At 35.3% G+C, this 20,713-nt stretch overlaps 2 protein-coding genes across 2 annotated transcripts in view; one reads left to right on the top strand and one right to left on the bottom strand.

Moving 5' to 3' along the window:
- LOC136986505 (zinc finger protein 271-like) overlaps window positions 1-1,703 on the bottom strand; it is a 38,797-nt gene extending 37,094 nt beyond the window's left edge. The window contains exon 1 of the mRNA XM_067284057.1: window positions 1,454-1,703. Within this exon, the coding sequence (XP_067140158.1) occupies window positions 1,454-1,703 (250 nt within the window). The remainder of the gene's footprint in view (window positions 1-1,453) is intronic.
- Window positions 1,704-5,527: 3,824 nt separating this feature from the next.
- red (LysM peptidoglycan-binding domain-containing protein red) overlaps window positions 5,528-20,713 on the top strand; it is a 48,123-nt gene continuing 32,937 nt past the window's right edge. Inside the window, exon 1 of the mRNA XM_067284163.1 lies at window positions 5,528-5,633. Within this exon, the coding sequence (XP_067140264.1) occupies window positions 5,547-5,633 (87 nt within the window). The 5' untranslated portion in view covers window positions 5,528-5,546. The remainder of the gene's footprint in view (window positions 5,634-20,713) is intronic.

The following is a 20,713-nucleotide window of genomic DNA, read 5'->3' as shown; positions in this document are numbered from 1 at the left end:
ATAAAATCGCTGACCCGGACGGCAGGTCAGGTTTGTTCAGAAGTTCCTGACGCATGCGCAATGTCATTTTACAATGAGAAGAATAATGTGCATGCCGGATCTAAATCAGTTACAGTTAGGGATTAGGGACTTGCGTTAGGAGTAACGTATGCAACCTAAATTAAGAAAGAAAAAACAGATAATTTAGCTCCATAGAAGACGTGTACGGACTAGGGATTGCAATTGCTGGATCCCTCATCCAGCAATCCAGCTAGATCCAGCGCATTCTTCGGCCTTCTGGATCCGGCATCAGGTGCTGGATCCAGCGCTGCGAATCCGCAAATATTCAATTAACTTTCTAAATAATGGCGCAAAAGTCTACGTTGTCGGCGTTGCCGCTTTGCTACGTGCGCTATTGCTCGGCGGCAAGAGTGACGTTGTCGTTCAGTGTGGCACGTGCTACACCCCCTCTCTATACCGCACCGCCCGCCCTTTTACCTCTGCTGATCTAATTGCCAGTTGACTTTCCGCTCTCGCTAAATAAAGTGTCTTCGCGCTATACTATTCATTAAGAAGTAGGATGGGAGACAACACTATCAATACCATTTGTTTGTTGAGATCCTACTTTCAGAAAAGTCAAAAAAAAAAAGTAACAGAAGTGATTGATTTCGTTTTATTTAATTTTTTAAAATACGTTATTCAAGACAAGACTAATATTTTATAACTTCTACTCTAATTCTATTAAGTAAGAGTTTTTAAATTTTATTCTATAAGTGGTTAGTGGGCTAGGTTAGGCAATTTTATCGTAAAAATTGGTGAAAAACTACCTAGTTAGTTAAATAGTTAATTAAATTAATGAGTATTAGTATCTTAGATATATGCTGATACGAATGTAAGTGATTCATGATTGTGATAATAATAACTAACTACTAGACTACTACTAATTACTTACTCACTACTTTACTAACGCTAATAATTAAATTACTTATAAATAACTACAGACTGATATGTAGAGCCTATATAAGAAAACTGGTAAGACTGATAGCCTCTTAGCCACTGATTATCCGTCCTTACATTATTATATATTATTATAAATTAATTAGTTGTATTACCTTTGCTATTACAGTGATACCTCGGTTTTCGTCGATAATTCGTCCGAAAACAATCGACGAAAACCGAGACAAATTTTTCCATAGGAATCAATGTAAATCCGATTAATTCGTTCTAGAGACTCCAAAATACGCACCAAAAACACATTTTTTAGAGAATGAATATAGCGTTTAATACTAAAAACAATAAGAAATGAACATAAAATGAATATACAAGACTAATATAATAAATAAATGAATATTTAAGATGTTATTTATCTTTCTGAAGACTTTTCTTCGCGTATGAAAGACGGTGAGGAGTGTTGGAATCAACGATCGAAATTATTGTTAAATGCTATTCGACATTGTCTTTGAAACAGAATTGCCATCTAATTGTTTTTGTTTGATCCAAATTAATAATAACTGTTCAACATTTTCAATTGTTTGAGATCTCTGTTTCGTTAGTACATTTACGCCTTTCGCTACATTAGCCTCCTTTAACGCTTCCTTTTTCGACACAATGGAACTTATTGTGGATGGCGATTTCTCGTCCATGCGGCTGATTTCAGCGATCTTAATGCCGCTGTCATATTTTTCTATGATTTCCTTTTTCAATTCAATCGTATTCCTCGCCATCTTCTTCAAAAGCCTGCCGGCTTTGGAAACTTTCTTCGGTCCCATGATGGAGCTAACAGAACAAGTTACTAAACTTGATGTGCAAAAAATTGCGACCAAAACCAAAGTGCCAATGATTGCTAATTGTTTGTATCACATATAATTTCGTTTAAAACAACACCTTACGATGCGCTAACACTTTCGTGAATCACGCCCTGTCGTTGGCGAGACGATGCCTTCTCTTTAACCAGACGAAAGCCGCTTCCATTTTCCCGCCTAAACTGTCCTTATATATGCGCGCCGGTGGCCAGCAGTCCTCCAATCAGCGTCCCCGCTCGTCTATAGCTCTCTCTTTCGAATCCAACGGATTGTACGGAACAATCATATTGGTCCAGATTCGACCAATCCTAACGAGACACGAGCCACCACGACAAACAGGAAATGAAAGCAATCGAATTGTTTCGCTAGACGTGCGGGTTAATGCTTGCACAACGAGAAACAACGCCATACTGCAGAGGAAAACGTGAGTCGTCCTCTGATTTCGGCGAGGTCGCGTGGGCACACCGACGAAAACCGAGACAAATTTTTCACGAAAAAGATCGATGGAAATTGAAACCGACGATAACCGAAGTCAACGAAAACCGAGGTTTTACTGTATTTAATTTAAAGATTATATTATAATTATAATCTAACTAAACATTTAAGTTAAGGGCCGACCACTACGAGTCCTAATACTACAATGGTTATTGGTTCTATTTATACTGAACTAAATATCTGTCAACAATGGAAGTGTTAACAATGGAAGTGTTATCAAAGGAAATGTTACGTAACAATGAAAGTGTTAAGAAAAAGCGACCTGCAAGATTTACAGGCGCAGATGCGGTTTTTTGCGTTTTTCATTCGTTTTAATAGGGTACTTCAAGAGAATGTACACTAAGAAGGGATTCTTCGAAGCGAGCCAAACCAATGCTGTGTAAGGACTGATGTGAAGTTTTCCCTAAAACAACAGAACTGAAGAATGTCAGGCTCGCTCAGATCTCGTAATAGAGCTAGTGGAAGAAACGGCGAAACTAGATCGAGGCGCCTTTAGCGGCGACGCCGGGTAACAGAATCCGGGCCACAAAGGCGGCACCAGTGTTGTTCCGCCTAGTACTTTTGTACTAATCTAGTATCTTTTTACTTGTTTCACTACCAAGATACCCAACACTATTTTCCTAGTACCATTCATGAAATCCTAAGGGTTACCTTTTTTTTTTTTTTTTAACTCTTCCGCCCTGTGGGCACCAAGAGGACCTCTTTTTGCAAGCCCATTATGGGTTCGGCCAGGTCCATTAAACTTACCATGGCCAGTAAGCGTTAGCGTTATGATGTGGTTCAGTTTGAAGTGTTTCATATGAGATTTGTAGTAGAATAAACAAAAGAACATATAAGATTAACACAAAATAAAATTAACACGAATTAAAATAAAAAATATCATAAATCTTCCAATAAACTAATTCTAGTCCGAGTTTTTAGTGAACTTTTTAATTATGTACAGTACAGTACTTCCACGCTGACGGCAGGCTCTCAGCATCTCTCTCATTTAAACATCCCTCATGTAGCCTACTTCTATATATTTCCATCTTCTCCGCCGTCATTGATAAAGTGGGGGAAGATATTAGGTTTTATAATTGTTGCCTCGTCCCATTTTACCACCGAACCTTGGACTTGCGACATTTGCGACAAAATTGTAGCATTGGATTCTTTTTTTACGTTATATCTATGCTCTTTTAGTCTTACTCCCAAGCTTCTGTTGGTGACGCCTATGTAGTCTTTCTTAACATTTGGTTTGATGTTCTCATAAGGCACTTTATAGACACCTGGATTTTCTTCTGTTCTTATTCTATCTTTATCGTTCCTCAATATCTTATATAAATTGGGGGCTCTTTTTAAAATCATTCTTGCTTGCTTTCGATTAGCAACTTCTTTCATAATACAATTCAATGTAAACTTCAAGCGCCTATTGGGAGCGGTATTTAAGCTTTTTTTTCTCTTCGTTCCTTTCATACTTCTTGAGTAATCCTCTTGAGTAAACAATAGTGCTTTTCTTGTAACCTAGGGTCTGGGCTACTTGCAATATCCTATTAATTTCTATATTTCTGTCATCGATTCTATCACAATACAAATAAGCTCTTCTTATCAAAGTTTGAAAAGCGGCCATTTTATATCGCTATGGATCCATCGACTGTGCGGGTACTAGCTCAGTGGTTCCCAACCTTTTCTAGGATGCGGAACACTTTTGTGAGCAATTTTCTTTAGCGGAACACTTACTTAAGTTAATATGAAATACATAAGCTTGTCATCAGTTATTTTATTAGAATTGAGCAGTTATAATTCAAAATCTCTACTCATATTATTCACGCCAATTCTAAGACAGGAAAAAATATACCTAAATTACTTTAATGGGAAACTTGTGCCTGATGTTTTTTACATATTTCATTCAGTTTTTAGCATTGCCTTTATCTTATTCGAAACAGTAGTACACTCCATAAGTACGAGTCGTACATATATATTTAAATTTATGAAAATTTTATGATTTTAATTTTTCGATATTCGGCGGATCGAATACGATTGACACTTTCCGATTTGCGACTAAATCTGCGGAACACTTGGGAGATGCTTACGGAACACCAGTGTTCCGCGGAACATCGGTTGGGAACCACTGGACTAGCTGACCCGGCCACGCGTTGTTGTGGCTCAAAATGTATCTATTATAAATGTATAACATTTCCCTCGTGGGGTGAATTTCAAAAATCTCTTCTTAGTGTACAGTACATTCTCTTGACGTACCCTATTAAAACGCAATCAAAAACGCGTCTAAAATAGTATAATAAAAGCAGAGTTCTTCACAGTAAGCCTTAATCCTGTCCCTCTCCCCGCTGGGGAATATCGAAAAATCCCTTTTTAGTGTATATTCTGTTGACGTAACCTATTAAAACGCAATCAAAAACGCAAAAAACCGCATGTAAAATAGTATAATAGAAGCCGAGTTCTTCACGGTAAGCCTTAATCCCGTCCATCTCCCCCCATTGGGGGAATTTTGACATGTATATTATATAAAAACACGTGCGTATTCGAATGCAACGTTGTGTCAAAATTTCAAAGGAATCGGTAGGAACAAATGAACGTTATATTTTATTTATATAGATAGATAGAAAATAATCTGCTTTAGTCCATTCTCACAGAAAAGCATAATGCCTCACAGAAAAGCAAACTTAGGGCGTCGGAAGTTAGCGCCATCTGTTGGACATGAAAGGCTTAATCCATATATAAATATATTTTTGAAAGGGGGGAAATGGTGGTCTTCACATATGCCACAAACCTTCGCGAGAGTGTATTAAACAACTTCCCGAAGTTTCATGGAAATCGGATAAATGGTGTGGTAATGCATGAAGGACAAACACACAGACACACAGACATACATTCGTTTTTATATATATAGATAGATAAGCGAATTTTGAGTTTACCTGCCACAAAGAAAATATCGTGTACGTATTCTACACCAAGGAATCAAAATATTATAGTTGTTCTTGTTTGGAAATGGAGAAAAGTGATGGGCCTACTGCTCGAAACGAACGATTTAATTTTCTTTTTAAAGTCAAAAATTCCGGCAACAAGTTGCGCAACTTTCTCGGCTTTTATGAGATTTTATTTATAAAATAACTTTTGTGTTTTGAACTACGATATAATAAATAGAACCGTGTGTGGCGCCATCTGTTATGTGATTTTGTTATAAAAACAATTTCTGATCCTATTATTTTATAAAGTTCAGGAAATTTCTTAACAGTTGAATTCTATTGTTGCGTTAACAATGCTTTAAAAAAAATGAATATTGGATGCGCTTTTCTTAAAGAAATGCTTTTCAACGTTATAAAGAATCTTTTGCACCAAGCAAAACCTGTTCGACTTAAGGTTAGTAAATAATTCACTTTTATTTATAATTTACTATAAAATTTGTTGAAATTCTCACTCGAGATGGTTTAGATTGTTTCACTTATATTGCTTACAATGCGTACAACTGTACCATTTGAAATTATAAAAATGTTAATTTTTTCTATTCTAAATGATAATATGTTTTTGAAAGATGTTTTCGCGGCATTTCTTGTGAGGAATGAAACAATAACGTTTCATTTATATAAACTTTCATATATTGGCCTCCGTCCTTCACCACCCGTCTGCCCGCCCAATTGTGGGCCTGGCCGAACCCATAATAGGCTTGCTATAAAAGGCCCTCTTAGTGCCCACAGGGCGTAAAGTGTAAAAAAAAAAAAATACAAACACAAACTTTCAAGTAAAATATTTTTTAAGTTGTTTATCTGTGTTACAAAGACATATTAAACTAAATCAACCTCAGCAGAACAATTCAAAATAAATCTATAAACACCTTTTTTGGCTGCTGGGATCCGCTTTTATTTGGCAAACGTTTTCAACCAATTCCAATAGGCTATCCTCAGGCTACATTTTTCTTGGAACATCTTTACCGTTAAATATCGTTTCAAAATAGAATACAATAAAAGAATAACAACGTTTAAATATTTGAATATATAACTAAAAATTAATATAAATAATCAATAACAGTAAAATGTAAATAAATATACAAAAATATGTAGTAGAAATGAGGTAATTATGATCTTCTAAAAAAACTTATTTTGTACAGTGTATTTCCATGCCGTTGCCAAGCTGTCCGCATCTCTTGCATTAATGCACTTTCAACCTGCTTTTGTATATTTCAAGTTTTTCGGCGTTCTGTGATAATTTTGGGGAGTGTACAGACTTAATGATGTTTGCCTCTTTCCATTTTATCACCAAGTCCTCAGTCTGCGCCATCCTGGAGAGTACCTTGTTATTGGATTCCTTTCTTACATTATATTGAAGTTCTTTAAGTCTAATTTTCAAGTTTCTTGTTGTGACACCGATTTTTGTCGATCCCCATTGCATGTTTTTATATGGTAGCCTGTATACACCTGCCATTTCTTCTGTTTCTACTCTATCCTTATTGTTTCTTAAAATTTTATACATAGTTGGGGCTCTTTTTACAACTATATTACATCCTTTGCGTTCTGCGATTTCTTTCATAATGTTAGTTCTGTCTCTGTTAAAAATGGATTTCTCGATTCCACTAGGTTTGCTGTTTTTTTGTCTTAGATTTGTTATCTTCAAACCTTCTAAACAGATCTATCGTACTAGTTCCATATCCTAGTGTTGTGGCCATTTGTCTAATTCTGTGCAGCTCTTTCATTTTGTCTATTACGTAAATTACCGCAATATAAAAAAGCTCTTCTGATGAATGCCGCTAGTTTGTATTGATAAGGATCGTTTGAATTGGAAGGGATGTACAGTGAGCTGTGTTGGCTTGATTTACACACTTGAGTGTATCTTTCTGTTTTTAAATTCTATATTTATGTTCAAAAATGCAGTTGTAGTAAGGGTTTTCGTTTTATTTTCAATTTAATAACAAAGGCATCACTGAATTTATTGATAAGGTTAACAGTAACAAAGATGGGCTGAAATTGAAATAATTTAAAACATAAGCTCCGAACACCTGTGCTTTTTAATTATGAATAACACAAAACCATAAATAGTGTAATAAAGTTAAGTGGTGAAATTACATCGATATTTATGTTATTTTTCAGAAATTATATGAGAGATTGGCATTAACGCTGTATAATGTGTTTCTGCCGTTATTAATTCAAATAAAAGACTATATACAAGACTATAGAAACTACATGGAGTATGTAAATACAGTACATGATAATTTGAAAAAAGAGAGAAATATAAATCTCAATTTGAAAGATAAAATACAATTGGAACAATCTTCTTGCCAAATAATTCACCGTGAAATAACAGGTACAGAATATTTGAATTATTAAAAATATATGAACTGAATATAAATCATTTCATTTAATTCATCTAAAAGTTTAAAATATGAAGAAATTTTATTAATAAATTATAATAACTATTACATTATATTTCATTAAATATAATTAAATATAAAAAAATCTAGCAATTACTTGCCTAACTTTCCCAGCTCTATGAGATTATAAATTAAAAAGTGATTTTTAATATAAAATATAATTTTATTTATTTATGATTTTGTGCGCGCTATTATGAGATTTTGCTATTTTATAATAATTAAAAGTATATAAACACTTAATTTCGAGGGTAGAGATGAGTTTTATAAAGATATGTAGATGCTAACAACAAGTTTTCATTAATTAAGACCAATCCACGAGATATGACATGTGACCACTCTTTATCTCACCCCTCGACCTTTTATCAATAAAATTTAACAGTATTAATGCCTATTATACACAATCTACCGTGCCAAATTTTGTTTCTTAATATTCACCCCACCCTGAGATATTAAACGAAATAGATGCCAACATACATACATACATACATACATATCCACGGAATTTTTTTTGCCGGTTGTTTTACTTTTTTGGATTCAGAGTGTCTCAAAACGTGCAGATTTGCAAAAAACTCGGAGAGTCAAGTTTGACACGATTCCAATACTTCCCTTTGTTATGTATAGGCGTACGTAACAACCGAGAAAGTAAAAGTAAATTAATAATGTAAATTTTATTAGTAAAATAATGGGATTATTTGAAAAAACGGTTAATGTTACCTTAGATGCCAAGATGGCGGCTCGTCTCTGATTCCAGCAAGGAAACAGTGGGACGCACGTTCTAACCTAACCTAACCTATTCTAATAAATTGCCATAATTATTAGCAACCAAATTATTAGAATAAGTTAGGTTAGGTTAGAACGTGCGTCCCACTGTTTCCTTGCTGGAATCAGAGACGAGCCGCCATCTTGGCATCTAGGGTAACATTAACCGAAAAAACAGTACCATAAACACCATAAAGAATTTGTTTCTTGTTTGTATGCAATTTGATTGTTTAAAATCTACACAAATGAAAAACTACAAACTGAACTAATATATTTAATGTATAAAGTTATTCACTTCCCGTCGTACATTGCTTAGTTCCATTTATACTGTTGTCAAAATAACTGATTTGTAATGTGCGTTGATGCAAATTTTTATATCATTTTATGCGATGCAACATTATATCGTTCATTTTTCGTTAATTTTATTATTATTTTACCAATAATAAGCTTAGAAAACATATTAACGCATAGATGCAAAATTGTAATCTGAAATTATTACAAAAAACATGAAAATATCCCGTTTACACCCTCCAGTAAAACTGCAATTTATCGGTGGAAAGTAAACTTTACGCTCTTGTTTTAAATGTTTGCATTTAACTTAAATTTTAATCTTTAAAAGACAATGTTTTAATTTACGAAATGAGTTTTTAACTCATGATAATTTTATTTTTATTGACATATTTAGTTCGGGGCGGTTTTAAGAGATACATCCGACCGACTGTCACCGTCTTTAACGATGAATTATTATCGAAATGTTCCAAAAATAAAACTGAAAATTCTCAAGACAGGCCAACAATTGCGAAACAAGTAAAAATCTTCATTTAAGTTATTTATTTCGAATTTAAATTAAAACACCTTTATAACATAAACTTATTTTTCAGTCACGGACAGATTCTAAGAGAATACAATTACAACATTCAACAGAATCTTGGGAATGTGATATCTGTTTCGCTCCAAATTATACCAATCCGTTTCGGTGTTATTTATGCGACAGTTTGAGACTCGAGACTTTAAAATAAACTGCCTAGTTTACGGATTATAAATTTTATTGTTTTGCATAAATGCATTTCAAATGTGAAATATTCTGATTATTTTCGTATCAATTATATACGTATATTATATTATTAACTATATAATATATTATTTAACTATTTATTTATTAATGACTAGAAATAGTTACTGTATGATAAAATTAATAAAACGTTTCGTTCTCTTAATGTTTTCGTTGTCGTAATTCCAGTTATTGGCTTTCTAACCAAGTTCTATGCCAAGTAAATTTTTTACTTGTAATTTGGAAGATTAAAACTCTTCGCGAAATATATATTCGCGAAATATATATTCGCGAAATATATATATATATACTAGCTGACCCGGCCACGCGTTGTTGTGGCTCAAAATGTATCTATTATAAATGTGTAACACTTCCCCCGTGGGGGAAATTTCAAAAAATTCCTTCTTAGTGTATATTCTCTTGACGTACCCTATTAAAACGCAATCAAAAACGCATCTAAAATAGTATAATAAACGCCGAGTTCTTCACAGTAAGCCTTAATCCCGTCACTTTTCCCGCTGGGGAATATCGAAAAATCCCTTTTTAGTGTATATTCTGTTGACGTAACCTATTAAAACGCAATTAAAAACGCAAAAAAACGCATGTAAAATAGTATAATAGAAGCCGAGTTCTTCACGGTAAGCCTTAATCCCGTCCATCTCCCCCACTGGGGGGAATTTCGACATGTATATTATATAAAAACACGTGCGTATTCGAATGCAACGTTGTGTCAAAATTTCAAAGGAATCGGTAGGAACAAACGAACGTTATATTTTATTTATATTAATATTTATATTAAGTAATAATTTTAATAAAATAGGAATAATTAATAGTTATTCTCCTAACCTCACTCAGACTCTATTACACTGTAAGACAACAACACCTTGATGCTGAGAACCTTTAACTTTAATCATAAACAAACGTTTTCGGCCCATTCCATGGCCATCGTCAGGCTAACAACATTCGAATACTGTTCCGAATAACCAATTTCAAATTTAAATAAAATACAAAAGAACTCACGCGCGATGCTAAACAACGTAAACTAAAACTAATATAAACAACATAGAAAAGAACAAACGAACGTTATATATTATTTATATAGATAGATAGAAAATGATCTGCTTCAGTCCATTCTCACAGAAAAGCATAATGCCTGACAGAAAAGCAAACTTAGTTCGTCGGAAGGTAGCGCCATCTGTTGGACATAAAAGCCTTAATTTATATATAAATATATTTTTGAAAGGGGGGAGATGGTGTAGGGGTATGAAAAATAGATAGTAGCCGATTCTCAGACCTACTGAATATGCATATAAAATTTGGTAAAAATCGGTAAAGCCGTTTCGGAGGAGTACGGTAACTAACATTGTGACACGAGAATTTTATATATAAGATATATATATATATATTATAAAAAACATTGAAAAAACAGACTTGACCCTCAAATGACCTTGAAGGTTAAGGTCAATGTCACATCCATGGTCGCCAATTGATTGGCCCTTCGAAACCCTACAACTTTTGTCTATATCTTTTTCCCAAAATAATGAGATCCAATTAAGTTATTTCATTGTCTCAAGATAAAAAAACTCACCCTGTATATATAGTAACATATATATATACATACAGGGTGAGTTTTTTTATCTTGAGACAATGAAATAACTTAATTGGATCTCATTATTTTGGGAAAAAGATATAGACAAAAGTTGTAGGGTTTCGAAGGGCCAATCAATTGGCGACCATGGATGTGACATTGACCTTAACCTTCAAGGTCATTTGAGGGTCAAGTCTGTTTTTTCAATGGGTACGAACATATATTTTTGGCCCCGGCAATGGAATGAGCGGGAAATTTCATAGCCGGATAAACCTTTGACCTTATGGTCTAGGTCAAAGGTCAAGATTATTTTAAGGTTTAAATTATAAGCTTTTTCTAATGGGAAACCATACTTTTTATTACTGGAATAGGCAGGGAGATAAAAGTTACATTTTTTCATGACCTTATTACTTTGACCTTTAAAAGCATTCACTACTTTTAGCACTACCCAGGAGTAACAATGTGGACATACTGTAGTAGTTTTCTGCTCCCTTCGAGGTGCTTATTTTCAGCGAGTCCCCTTGCCTCTCCCTATTGCAATGCTTGTGTTTGGTGAGTCTCTTTACTTTTCACCATTGCCTGAGCTGTTGGTTTCGGGGAAAAATTTTATAACAAACGTTCAAAATGATGCCTTTTCACTTCAATGCATTTGTTGAGCCGTGCTTAAAATTATCACGCTTGAGATGACCTTCAGAAGTCAAATTTGGGGTACTTGAGGTCATGGCTGATTGTGAAATTTCCCGCGCTTTCCATGTAAATGTAACTTTTACCTCCCTACCTATTCCAGTAATAAAAAATATGGTTTTCCATAGAAAATGCTTATAATTTAAATCTTAAAATAATCTTGACCTTTGACCTAGAGTCCTAGACCATAAAGTCAAAGGTATATCTGGTTGTGAAATTTCCCGTTCTTTTCATTGCCGGGGTCAAAAATATGTGTGTTCCATTGAAAAAAAAACAGACTTGACCCTCAAATGTCCTTGAAGGTCAAAGTCAAGGTCACATGCAAGGTCACCAATTGATTGGCCTTTCGAAACCCTATAACTTTTATCTACACCTTTTCCCCAAAATAATAAAATCCAATTAAGTTATTTCATTGTCTCAATATAAAAAACTCACCCTGTATATAATACTTTTAAACCAGCGTTTCTCAAAGTGGGCGATAACGCCCTCTTGTGGGCGGTGAGTAAATCTAGGGGGCGCTGGAGGCAGGGTACTGAACGGTGACCAAAGGCAAAAGTTGGGGTCACTGACAGCCGTTCCCTTTTCTCTGTTAAACGGATAAGAGAAAACATTGAGTTTAATGGTTTCCAGATGGTGAGAACAATGTACGGTAAGGGCACAAAGTGTGAGATTCATAGAAAAGTTTTCCTAAGAATGTTTCCAATCCTTTCTCACACAAGAGAAAATGGGTTAGGGGGCGTTGGGTATAACTTTATAGACAAAGGGGGCGGTGGATCGAAAAAGTTTGAGAATCACTGTTTTAAACCGACAAATTTTTTCTCACCAATAAAAAACACCTCACAATATCAAATTTTTAAAATGTTTTCAAACATTTTAGAATTATACAGTGATACTTCGTATAACGTACGCCTCGAATAACGGATTCTGCGAACAACGGACTTTTGGTTTGGCTGTTACGTGACTCGAGCAACGGACTAGTTGCGAACAACGGACTTTCCAGCATAATTGGTGACTGCTCCATGGGTGTGTTTTTTAATAGCGGTCGCTCTGCGTCTCCGCTACTACGGGAGTGCGCTGCTGTTTGTAGGCATGTAGGAACGACGGTGAAAGAAAGAAAGATGGCAGCGCCCACGCTATCGATAGTATCGTGATGGAGGAACCTATAATTCTAAACTATGAGCGTTAAAAGGCAAAAGAAGGGCCCCAATTTAACCACAAAATGGATTATTTGTTGAAAGAGCATTCAAAATAGCCTCGAAAAAAATTCGTAAAGACACTTACATCACCGCGTGCGCTAACTCGCGCTTTTACAATTTCTGAATTCTCATTCATAAAACCACATAATGGACCCGGAAACGAAACTATCTTAGCCATGGAGGACGCCCTGTTGCTTTCCACCGTGAACTACTGCTACAAGCGGCCGTTTTTGCCGTTCGATGGCGTGCACTCCCACCGGAATTTAGAAACGCGTTTCGCAGGAATTTTTTTAACGGATGTCGCTCGCGCAGAGTTACGCAGAGGAATAAAAGAACGTACCCCATGTTCATATTTTTATGATACAGTACGGTTATTTTACAGCTGCGGAACGAATTAGATGTTTTAACACGTATTCCTATGGGAAAATGCGTTTCGTATAACTGACGTTTCACTTAACGGACGTGCACCTGGAACGAATTAAGTACGTTATACGAGGTACCACTGTATTTTTAAATTCCGGATTCTTCTCGACCTCAAATGACATAGAGAATTAAAAATTGGCGTAACATCATATCGGATAGAATGCTTTTAATTTATTTCTCATGTTACTTTCTGTTCCAACAAATAACATAACACACAAAAGCAGAAATTTCCGATTGGATCCTTTAGTTTTGCTGAGATGCCACTAAGCAGTATTGGGGATTTTGAGAAAAGAGGGCATCGAGCTGTTTCTGTTTCACCTTAACTTTTTTTTTTTTTTTTTTTAAATCTTTCCGCCCTGTGGGCACTAAGAGGGCCTCTTTTAGAAGGCCCACAATGGGACGACCGGGTGGTAAGGGACGGAGCCGACATATCCGAACGGACCACCCCCGAAAAATTCCTGGGGATTATTCGACCCGTTCGGATTCGATCCCGGGTCCTCCAGAGCGGTAGGCTGCTACCTTGACCGCTCGGCCATCCGGCCTGTTTCACCTTAACTGTTACCGATTTGGTTCGTCTCTATAACAAATCTTGGATAACATTCAATATTAAAATACAGGACCACCAAATACACGAAGTCAGTAACGCGCTCGTTACAAATATAATCGAACTACGTACGCAATTTACTATTTCTACATTCAAGTCATTGGAACCAAAATCTTTCTTATTTTTTATTTTAATGGACGAAATGATATCGATAACTTCTAAATATTTGAACGTAAGGTGTTGTAGGCACACTCTTACAATTTGATGAAAGCTGTAATCATTATTCAAATGTTCAATAAAACTTTATGCCATTTTTCTGTGCTTATTGATGTCACCCCTTCTCTCTCAGTTTTTGTTTTGAAAAATTTTACGCTTACGATTGTAATGGCTGCTCGTGCTGGATTAAATAACTTCATTTTTAAAGATGAAATTACTATTTTAGTTTAATTTTAACTTTGCCCGCCAGTTTTCCTAGTTGTCTAGCAAAGAATAATCGTTCAATAATACTCAGAATATTCTTACCTCCGCCCAGTAAGCTGCTCAGAATTCTGACTTAGTGTTTTGCGTTACAGAACACGGTCCAGATATGGAAACCTGAGGCCGCAGATCCCGATTAACTGCATATATACGAACTTCCGGTCCAGCCCAGAACTCGCGTGGTTTTTAATTAAACTTTTTCATACTTCATTAAAATAAAATAACTTTATTTAATTATATCTATTGTAATATATTCAAAGACCGAGAATGACGACAACTCCGATGCCAGAGTATATCTTTCTATAAGTTTTAATTATTACAATACGTAAATATATTACCATTTATTCTTCTGATATTGCAAAACAAGTGTATGTTTATTATAATTAATTTTATATTTTAGTATTTATTATATTTACTTAACTTATTAAATAAACTTATACCTTCGTAGAATATTATATACAGAACATGATGTTTAAAGTACGCAATGAATATAAAATATCAACTGAAAAATTAAAATTATCATTTAAAATATTAATTATATTTATGAGTTTCAAACAATATATTTTTTTAAATTTTTGTAGCAAAATTTTTTGTACGAAAACTGTTTATCTATTTCTTTCTTTAATTAAAGCTCTTTAGTAATAGAACTAAAGGAGAAAGTCTATCCGTTTTGCTGCATACTTCATTCAGTCATCAGAGGAATCGAGCGTTGCCTGAGCAATGACACATGTTTATTTACATCACGCTCAAATCTAAATTTCCCCGGCGTCATCTCTAAAATTCGTTTTTAAAGAAAATTTCTTAGAACAATGATTGGAAACTGCAGAGCAGTGACGTCATGTTGACATGTAAATTTTGTCTTGGCAATAGCCACGTTATACTATAAATTCAATACATATATATATAAATCAAATCTGAAATTTTTGGTTTGTTTTTTCTGTAGAGAATAAAGAGTTGTAATGGACGAGACTTGAGACCAAAAGTATCACTCTTTATTTTTGTATATATTGCTTGTACATTGCTTCATAATTTATGATTTCAGGGTATTATTTTAATCATAAAAATCAGAATTTATTAATTCTACACATACAATATCATAGCTTTTCATAATTTGGCACCTACATCATTTAAGTCATTTACTTATAATTACGATGTTCACCCTCGAATGGATGAACACTCTTGGATTAATAAACCAGATTTTTTCAAGCAATGTATCTCGAAATGGTAGTTCTTCAAAGGATTTCTTGTGACACCTTAATGTAAAACTTCAAATACACCATCTTTCCTGAACAACATTGTTAGCTCCTTTCAAGGATTCGTCACACTTAATCTCAAGATATACTCAGCTTAATTCAACAATATAGAATGGATAAATAAATTAATTATTTCTAGGTTTTCTATTAATTCAATCTTAATGAAATTCAAACACGATTGTTTCAAAATTAACCTCAATTTTTCATCTGTCAGAGCTCCAGAAATGTGTACCAGGGCTGTATATGTGACCGATGTGCGCCGATGTGATGCTCGGCGAAAAGAGCTGGCATATAGCGTTTCCCGAGATACCGCCACACCCGTCCATGGCCAACATTCTTTCTCGCACAAAAGCGGGATTCATCCGTAAACAATACCCGATGCCATTCAGTGGTCCAGCTGCAGTGACGACGACAGCACGGCAGGCATGTTCCTGTGTCGAACGGTTAATGACACCCCGATTGTTGGTTGCCTTGTGTGCAGCCCGACTTCGTGCAACCTTTGCGAATGGTTTGGGTGGACGTAGATGCACCCAGTGGTGATATTCAGCGGGTTCGCACAGGTTCGGCCGAACCCGTTGTTAAAATTTTCAGTTTTCTGAACCTTGTTAAATACACGGAACATTTCTCAGTGGTTTTGTTTTTTTTTTTTAATATATTAAAATATACGTATTATACTCTGTAACACTGCTAAACTAGAGCTTTATACCCCGTTCGCACCGAGCATTTCAATCTAGATTGTGAGCGAGGTCGGGGACTATGCCTCGGCGCGATCTCTCTCGACCGTTTCGATCTCGACCGAAACGAGGTTTAATCGCGATCGATCGATTCGAGAGAGTTCTCGAAACTAGACCCAGTCATAAGAGAGATCCCACAATCTCACGCGCGCGAAATAATACAAGATGGCCGTGGAACACGTGTCGGGCTACGGACAGCGAAATGAAAAGGATATTGTATTTCGATAGACGATGACATCTGTCTATTATCAGCAGTGCCATTCGGGGTGAAAAATTTCTCTGCTCCCCCCCCAAAAAAAGAGAAAGGTCGACAGCATCAGTATACTATTGTTACCTGGTCTTCGCCCAGGGTTTGTTACGCTCCAAATACGCCATTGATTATTAGATATATCGCAAGAAAGGTATTTATTTATAGCCAAAACTTTCATTTCGTTTGTCGGTGATTGTCGGGGAAAAATTTTCTGCTAGCGAACCCTTTGTTAACTATTTCGAATATCACCACTGGATGCACCCATTGGCGGCGGTAGGTGGCTTTGGATGTCACTTGCCGTGACGAACAGGTCCTGACTGGTCGTTTGGCGAATTTGCCGACCTGTGCGATCCACTCTCTCTTCAGCGTGATCGCAGATGCTCCTGCGTCCATCGTATCACATATTGCTGGATGGTACTCACGTCGTGCCCAACACGTGTGGCAATTGAGCGCATCGACAAACAGAGGTCGCGCAGCAACAGGATACGATCTCGTTTCTCAGCCGTTAACGGCTGGTATTCAACTCACCAGCGCCGGATTAAGCCTCTAGCGGGCCCTAGACAAAATTTAAATTGGGGCCCCATTTAAATAAGTTGCATCTAAACAAATCTTATATAATGTGACATTAGCGTAGCTAGCATGGGTGACACCCGGTGCGGATATCGTGGTGTCACTCATAACTTTTTAACTCTTTTATAAAACACTATTGAATTGTAATATCTTCGCACTCGAGCAACTTGAACGCTATATCGAATATGCGATGCCGCGACGTATAAGTGTAGATTTAGAAAATAAATCATAACCATCCATACATCAGTACTACACGAGACGCGGCCCAAGGAATATTCCTAGATGGCGCGAGAGCTCCCGTAGCCTACATTACTTCTGACGCACGAGTGGCTATTGACCTTTTTTTTTCTTTTTTTAGGTAATGGCTACTCGAGCGGAGCTTAGTAAGAATTATTAAATACAGCCTTTTCTGTCCTATCGAATTTTAATTCGAGTTTCGAAATCGAAACAGAGAAATCTTCTGCACCGAAGCCGGGCCCTAGACATTTGTCTACTTTGCCTATTTGATAATCCGGCCCTGCAACTCACTGTTGTCATTTTCTACTCTTTTTCAAAAGTTTGACTGCCACGAATTGCCGCTGATAGTATCTGCGGCTTGAACCGGCTTCTAGTCTTTATATCCCGAAAGTGGACACCACATGACCCAATGCGTACACAAACTTAATCATTTGCACATCTCTGTCACCTCTACCGTTCCCGCAATTTGCAGGTGGCTATGCACATTCCTTCATGTTGCGATTTCACTTTTGAGGATAATATAACAACATTTGTTATGAATATCAACTCTACCTAGAGATCAGAGTTCACCAATGACCGATAGAAAAAATCACCGAACACTGGAAGTTGTCGCGGGTTCGGGCTTGACCAACGGTAGAGTTTTCAGGGTTTTCTTCGTATTTGTAACATCTAAATTGGTGCCAGTTTCCCATAAACAGTTCTCCCGGGAGGTACGAGGCAGATAGCTCGTCTTGCATCGTCGTATACTACCATACCTAAAATTATTTTCACGTTCTTTTTAATCATGTTATTCGATTATTGAATGCTTAATGTACAATGTTTAATAATATTTTAAATAATTTTATTTAAAATTCACTAAAATAAAAATTTTATGAGATAGCAATATACAGCAAAACAATATATGAAGATAATATAGTATTGTTTATTGAAGAATATCTATTTCATTTTCCCAATCTCCTATAGATAAACTATTGTATATAAATATATCTATGATACATTTTGCCTATAGTAAATTGATAAGATGACCAAGATAAAAAAGATACCATTTTTCTTAATAAAAACTATTTAAAATAACGATGGTATTTTAAATAAAATTTAAGATTCTATATTTATTATCAAAATTGTAGTTTGAAAATACTTTTAATATAATAAAAAGAAACTTGTTTTTCATTAATAGTGTAAAAAATTTTTGAAGATTCTTTCCTGAATCTGTATAAAGTATTTCAAATATTATTTTATTTCTTTCCCTCTGTATTACTTTTTATACTGTTTTGATGATGATAAATACATTTTCATACATTTTTATATGTTAGTTTGAGATAATTATTTAATTCATTAAGGGTAAGAAGCTTACAATCATAAATATTTAAACAATTTATTTGAGTTTTTCTTGAAAAATTTTATAAAGTTCTCATTTTAAAATTGTTTAAAGTGTAAAATACAGTAAAATACACTATAAAATAAAAATAATAAATCTTTAATTATGTATTTTTCCATAATAAACAAGAATAAAGATTAATAATAATATTAATATAGTATAATATTATATATTATAATATATACGTATCATAATTGATCAATTATGGAATAATAAATGATCAATTAAACTGATCAAATTACAATATATATAAAATTACTTGTCCTGACTGAGTCACTGACTCACTGACTCACTGATTGATTCATCATCGCCCAGAGCAAACCGCTGAACCTAAAGGGGTGAAATTTGGTACACACAGTGGTGATATTCGAAATAGTTAATAAAGGGTTCGCTAGCAGAAAATTTTTCCCTGACAATCACCGACAAACGAAATGGAAGTTTTGGCTAGAAATAAATATACTTTTTCTCGTGATATATCTAATAATCAGTAGCGTATTTGGAATGTAACGAGCCCTGGGCGAAGACTAGGTGACAATAGTATATTAGTGCTGTCGACCTTTTTTTTTTAGGCAGAGAAATTTTTCACCCCGAATAGCACTACTCATAGTAGACAGATGTCATCTCTCGTAATACAATATTCCTTTTATTTCGCTGTCCATAGCCCGACACGTGTTCCACAGCCATCTTGTATTATCTCCCGCGCGTGGGATTGTGGGATCTCTCTTATGACTGGATCTAGTTTCAAGAACTCTCTTGAATCGATCGCGATTAAACTCGTTTCGGTCGAGATTGAAACGGTTGAGAGAGATTGCACCAAGACGTAGTCCCCGACCTTGCTCACAATCTAGATTGAAATGCTCGGTGCGAACGGGGTATAAGGCTCTAGTTTAGTAGTATTAGAAGAGTATAATACGTATATTTTAATATATTTTTTTAAAAAAACAAAACCACTGAGAAATGTTCCGTGTGTTTCATAAGGTTCGGAAAACTGAAAATTTTAACAACAGGTTCGGCGAACCTGTGCGAACCCGCTGAATATCACCACTGGGTACACAGTTAGGGTACGTCATGAAAACGCACACTAAGAAGGGATTTTTCGAAATTCCCACGCGGGGGGAGAGGGAAAGCATTAAGTCTTAATCTGAAGAACGGCTTTTACTGTGCTATTTTAGATGCGATTTTTTGTTTTTAACTACATTTAGTCTTTATTGAGTACTTAGGCGTATTAAATTGATAACATTTCAGACGTTGTTATAAATATTTTTTATACATTTCGATTTTTTAACCAAATGTTCGAACAGTTTTAAATTCGAATTTGTTATTGCATATTGGTTCGATTATAGAACGTTTGTAAACGTTCCAGAAAATTGATCAAATTGAAAACAGTTTGTTTGATTTTCAGCAATTCTCATCATTATATAATAATTAATACGGTTGTTGAAATACTGAATATAAATGGTGTTTGCTGGCAAAATCCGCGCGGGCAAAGTTGCGGGTAACAGCGAGGATTTTGAGCAGCTTTATTTCTTATTTCTTCCCTCACAGAAGAGAGCATCTTTTTTTAAATTTAGGAATTTTCAGATAACGTTATTTATGTTTCAAAAAAAAAAAAAAAAATTAAATTCAGATTTACCGTATCTCAGAATCCCATAATATTTGAAACTTGAATTTAGATGCATTAGCAATCTATAGTTTGAAACAAACAAAAATCAGTAATTTTACCAAATTACTTAGCAACAACTAATGATTGACAATCTTAGTGAAGTACCGAGAGAGGGCTATTTCTATCAAATTGCAAAATCCTCGCAGGCAAAGCCGCGGGTAACAGCTATTTCAAATATTATTTTATTTCTTTTTCTCTGCAGTGGCGTAGCGAGGGGGGAGCAAGGGGGTGTATCATGCACCAGGCGCCACTCGCAGAGGGGCGCCCAAAT

Source organism: Centruroides vittatus, unplaced genomic scaffold (assembly GCF_030686945.1).
Source record: "Centruroides vittatus isolate TY-2023 unplaced genomic scaffold, ASM3068694v2 scaffold_1152, whole genome shotgun sequence".
Lineage (NCBI taxonomy): Eukaryota > Metazoa > Arthropoda > Arachnida > Scorpiones > Buthidae > Centruroides > Centruroides vittatus.
The sequence above is the reverse complement of the archived record's forward strand: the minus strand, read 5'-3'. Positions and strand labels throughout refer to the sequence as shown.